Source organism: Dreissena polymorpha, chromosome 13, assembly GCF_020536995.1.
Source record: "Dreissena polymorpha isolate Duluth1 chromosome 13, UMN_Dpol_1.0, whole genome shotgun sequence".
Classification (NCBI taxonomy): Eukaryota; Metazoa; Mollusca; class Bivalvia; order Myida; family Dreissenidae; genus Dreissena; species Dreissena polymorpha.
Genome location: NC_068367.1, coordinates 18,241,720 through 18,246,719, shown reverse-complemented (window position 1 = coordinate 18,246,719; position 5,000 = coordinate 18,241,720). Strand labels below are relative to the sequence as shown.

General features: G+C 36.3%; 2 protein-coding genes across 10 annotated transcripts in view; one reads left to right on the top strand and one right to left on the bottom strand.

Moving 5' to 3' along the window:
- LOC127856501 (uncharacterized) overlaps positions 1 to 5,000 on the bottom strand; it is a 405,251-nt gene that overhangs the window by 183,320 nt on the left and 216,931 nt on the right. The gene's annotated exons all lie outside the window — the stretch shown is intronic.
- The window catches only part of LOC127856496 (uncharacterized), a 365,893-nt gene that overhangs the window by 222,758 nt on the left and 138,135 nt on the right, over positions 1 to 5,000 (top strand). For 3 of the 8 annotated variants that reach the window (XM_052392753.1, XM_052392750.1, XM_052392749.1), the window contains exon 4: positions 1,621 to 2,218. In XM_052392753.1, the coding sequence (XP_052248713.1) occupies positions 1,621 to 2,218 (598 nt within the window). Of the gene's footprint in view, positions 1 to 354; positions 455 to 1,031; positions 1,159 to 1,620; positions 2,219 to 5,000 lie in introns of those variants that run through there. The other 5 variants (XM_052392752.1, XM_052392754.1, XM_052392751.1 and 2 more) reach the window with 5 other exon arrangements.

Here is a 5,000-nt window from a genome sequence, read left to right as displayed (position 1 = left end):
CAAATCTTAACAATTGATATCCACATTTGAAGGACTACCAAAATGTATCCGTCTTAAAACAAAAACATTTTTTATTTCGACTTTTCACTGAACAATTCGAGCTATACAACTCACCTAAATATCGGCGTCAGTGTCCGCGTAACTCCCTTGATAAAGTAACCGAGCAAAACATCCATATTACTGTTTCTGCTAACATAGAGGTCCGAGCCATGAATTTGCTCAACATTTGCAGAGGAACAATTTTTAAATAAAAACATGCTTTGTGCATTATTTCTTCTCATGTAATGTCTGTGATGCTTCATTTCAACATGATTGAACCAAACAATATTGAAAAGTCGGTCCTGCTATATTCAGGTTGGAGACAATGGAAGACGAACATGATACAAACACGAGGACGGTATATTGTCTGCCGGGTATGCCGGCATTGCCTCGTGAAACAGGAACAAGGAACAAGGTTCGTGTTTTGAGATGGATTAATGCATGCATGATTTCCTTTTTTAGCACGACAGACGGTTGATTTTCCCCTTTATAAAGATGTCAATAACCATGCACTTTTTCCGCAGCAAATCACGGACAAACCCAAATATAAGTTGCAAATATAAGACAATATTCACGTGCATGTTTGTGTTGTAACGAATTTATGCCACATGAGTAAAAAAATACCTTAGAAAAGAATTTATTGAGATACACACGTTATTGTCAGCGTATTCTCTAAGTAACGAATTTATGCCACATGAGTTATTATTTTATAGCTTTAGTGGCTCAATAGAACACTATTTGCAGAACAAAATTTATATTTATGATACACAAATGTCCACGTTTGGAAAATATATTCTTGACTTTCGTCTTGAAAATGGTTTTTATGTACGCATAAATTGATACGTAATCATTTGGAATCGTTATGTTTTATTAACCCTATTGAAACGAATATACTGTATGGGCGGATAATGCATAATATTATTTGTTATAATTTATTTACAGAGGTTACAATACTTCGTTAATTACAAAGTGTACTGATATGTTTCTTCAAGGTCCGTGTTCCAAGTTCAAAACTCAATCTTTGTGCTAGAAGAGCTAGTATTAATTCGGATTTGACGAGGCGGTCGAAAAACAGTCGGGATCGACGTCTTGCTACATACTTGCAGGTGACACACTATGGTCTGTTTTTCACTAAGGAAATTAACTATACAGATCCAATTTAAAGCTTATCGGTGCTTGAACAACAATTGTATTTGATAATTATAACGAGAGGATTCTCCCTATACTAATAAGGACTAGAGTCGTCATAGTTATATCAACGAAGACTTCTTCGTTTATTCGGCAGTTTTTTGTTTTCAGAAACTCATTTCACTAGGTGATGGTGAAGACAATTAGTATTTTTTTAAAACCAATCGAATATTAATACACTCTTATAGGCATTAATAGGTGTAATCATTAACTGTTTTGGCATCTAACCAAAATACGAACTGACATACCGTTCTTTTATTTATGGAATATTACAACAAGTTTGAAATTGTCAATTTGTGAATTAAGGCCTTTAAAATGATATTTTTTATAACACTGATGGTGATTTAATAATAAAAACAAACGCAGTGCTGAATTAAAAGTTTTTTCATCCAGATTCCAGAGCACTTCCCTGCTTTGTCGATCCGGCTATCGGAAGCGCTCGATGGTATTGGAGCCGGGAAATTTACCGTAATGGAGAGGAGAGAAACATACTTGCTGAGGGAAAACATTGCGACGATTACACGGCAATTAAGGGGATTTAAAATGGAGTGTTTTCATTTTGGGAGTCAATCAGAAGGTACCACTACTCCTGGTCTCAATTCTGATATCGATGTTCTACAAAGTTATTACCATACAAACATCATGACAGACTGGAGAGACTGGAAGGCTGGGATGCGTAACCTTCTGATGCTTCATGACGACCACAATCCGCCGCAACAGTACTTGCTTCAGGTCATCAGGCGAGACACACCGGAGCCGGAGACACGACTGTGTGATGAAATGTATGTGAGGAAAGATTCTGAGCAACTACTGATTAGCTCAGAACAATGGAAAAAGGATGCAGAGCAGATGCATAAAGTAGTTAAAGATGATGTAGAGATAACCAAACATGGACCTTCGGTGAGTAATATACCCAACTGGGATATTGTAGACGCATTTCACGTTTGCCACCCTCTTCCTGAAATACACCACTGGATAGACAGATGCAGAGGTAGAGACTGGCCGCCTGCCCAATTACTTGAGGCTGCACAAGGAGCTCCGTGTTTCCTGGTACCAGCCGGTCATCCTGATAGCGATTACACTCGCGAAGAATGGCGACTGTCTCCGAACCTTATAGAACGAATGTTGATGTTTAGTTTTAGTATGCCACAAATTAAATGTTATATTGTTTTAAAATTAATTAAACAATCCTTATTTAGTAAAATGGTGGGTGATTTTACCACAAGTTTTCATTGTAAAACTGTAATGTTTTACATCATAGAGAGAACACACCCGTCCCTGTGGAAGGAACATAACCTTATGTTGTTACTTTTACTATGTTTACAAGTATTAAGAAAGTGGCTGCGACTAAGAAAATTGCCTCATTATATCATAGGAGGAGGAGGAGTGAACTTGTTCGATGGGAAAATGTCTTTTGCGCAGCAGAGGCGCCTTTTACAGTACGTGGACTACTTGATAAAGAACGACATGCACGATTTAGTTTATATAGATATAGATAAATTAGGATATCGATTACAAGGGTGTGGTATACGGCACATTGGACAAGCTGGGGAAGTGCTAGGATGTGTAGGCATACATAACATTATCAGTTTATCACTGATGTATGAGCGCTTGGAGAGGTTTCTTATTCACTTAAGAGTAATAACATCTAAGATAGAACATCCGAATACAATCTTCGAGCAAGATATAAACTGTAAATTACGCAAATGTTTTGAATATTACACGAATGCCAAATTGAAATCAGCTGCTTTAGAATTTATTAACCACCTGTTCGCATTATACAATTCAATGCAATCATCTAAATATTTGCGACAACGTAACCATGCTTTCAGCGAAATTATAAGGCGTTTCAAATATTCTTTAAAAACGGATGTAGCTTCAAGTCGCTTAAAGTTAGCGTCTGTGCTTTACTGTTTCGGTCATCTTCAAGCTGCAGTTAAAGTGTTGGATGACGTGGAGAGGAGGTATCATAGCAAGGTAAAGGCTGTGTGTGGATGTAGAGATATAAAAGGACAAAGTGATCTCCAGGTGTTTGCTAACATGATATCAGATAATTGTGACAACGTATTATGTGAACGACCATTCGCATTCTGTGTCAAGTTTGTTAGAGAAGAAGCGTACTGCGCTCCATACATACTGTGGTTTGAAATGAAGCGCAACATGACTGAAGAAGAAGTTTCGCAGAGAACTTCCATTCAAAAATATTGGATGGATTACGCTGAGGTGGCTGCTCGTCCTTTCCTACACTATCTACAGTATCTCACGTATGGAGGACTAGGTGAACGCGACAAACAGCTACATGTGCTTGGAATTCTCGAGTCTTATGTATGTGATCCACAAAATAAAATCAACATGTACCACAAGGAGACAGTGCTCAATTTGCTTGGACACTGCTATGAAATGGAAGGAAACTATGAACGGGCATTACATTACTACGCTTGGTCGTTGAGTTTGTACCGATCGAACAATGCTGCTAACTGGCACGTTCAGCGTGTGCATCGTCTGATTAGTACTTAAGAATAAAAATGACAACTTTTAAAAGTACAAAATACCTTATACAAAATGTATTGAGATACGCACGGTATTGTTTAATTTTTTAATTGTATGTACTATTAAACATCACATTTTCCAAGAACATACCAAGTGCACAAATATTGAAAAATATTAAAATCGTACACTTTATTCTATTACATTTGCGTTAGTATGGAAAACGAGCGTTACGTGATATTGCTGTAGATACTTCTAATTAAGTGTAGATTTACTTTATGTAGCTAGTTTAAGAAAACATTTACCAATATATTATGTGTTTTCATGTCAAGAAATGAATCATATCTGGGACTCTGTTCATTAGCTTAATATGTTCGGTCTTAATAAACAAAATAACTTGTCAAAAACACGATTAACATCAAACAGCAAAAGACGATACATTTTGAACATAAAAAATAGCGTCCGTCATGCACATAAACACATGATGTAAATGTTCTGCGCGTGACAGCTTTATCCCGGAAGTGCAGAAATTAAGCTCATTTTACTAATCGTGTGTTTGATTTCGATAATTGTATTAATTAAATGATGAAATAAAACATAAACTGATCGCATGTATCATTTACATATGTACATTATTTAGTATTTATATAATAAACGTGAGGATCAGACGGCAAAAGAAGCCTCAACCATAAACCCTAAAATAGTATACTCGTTTGTTATGCTGTAGTTTGTATAGAGAAAAACAAAATATAGTTAAACAATGTAAGTTTTTATAATTTTATAATAATCAAAATCGCAAAATCTTTCTCTCAGCCATATCAACCTTTCACTGTATGTTACTTTTTATTCAAAATTGAGAAAGCATATAAGAAATGTCAACACATGTGTTAGCCGTAATTTGATATAAGCATTAACAAAACTACCCTGATGCTAAAACGATGAACTCAGTGTTATATTTGTCCGCATGTGACGCTTTCAACTAAACTGTGTATTATCACGCGGTGTAAGGCGGGAAGAACTTTTTTTCATTTTTCGCAAACTCGTTCACACTTACACCTAGCATTTGAAAACAAATTCCTTTATGTCGAACATGGCGCTACATCGTACAATATGTATATCATTTGTTCAGTTTCGCTGAATAGTTCGAGGTTTACTACTCATTCAAATGTCGTAGTCGGCGTCTGCGTGGATGTCTGCTTAATGATGGTAAGGTAAACGGGCACAATCTTTGAAGTGCAATTTAGCAGAACGGTGGCTTTTTTTTTAACTTGGATATTGGTAAAGGT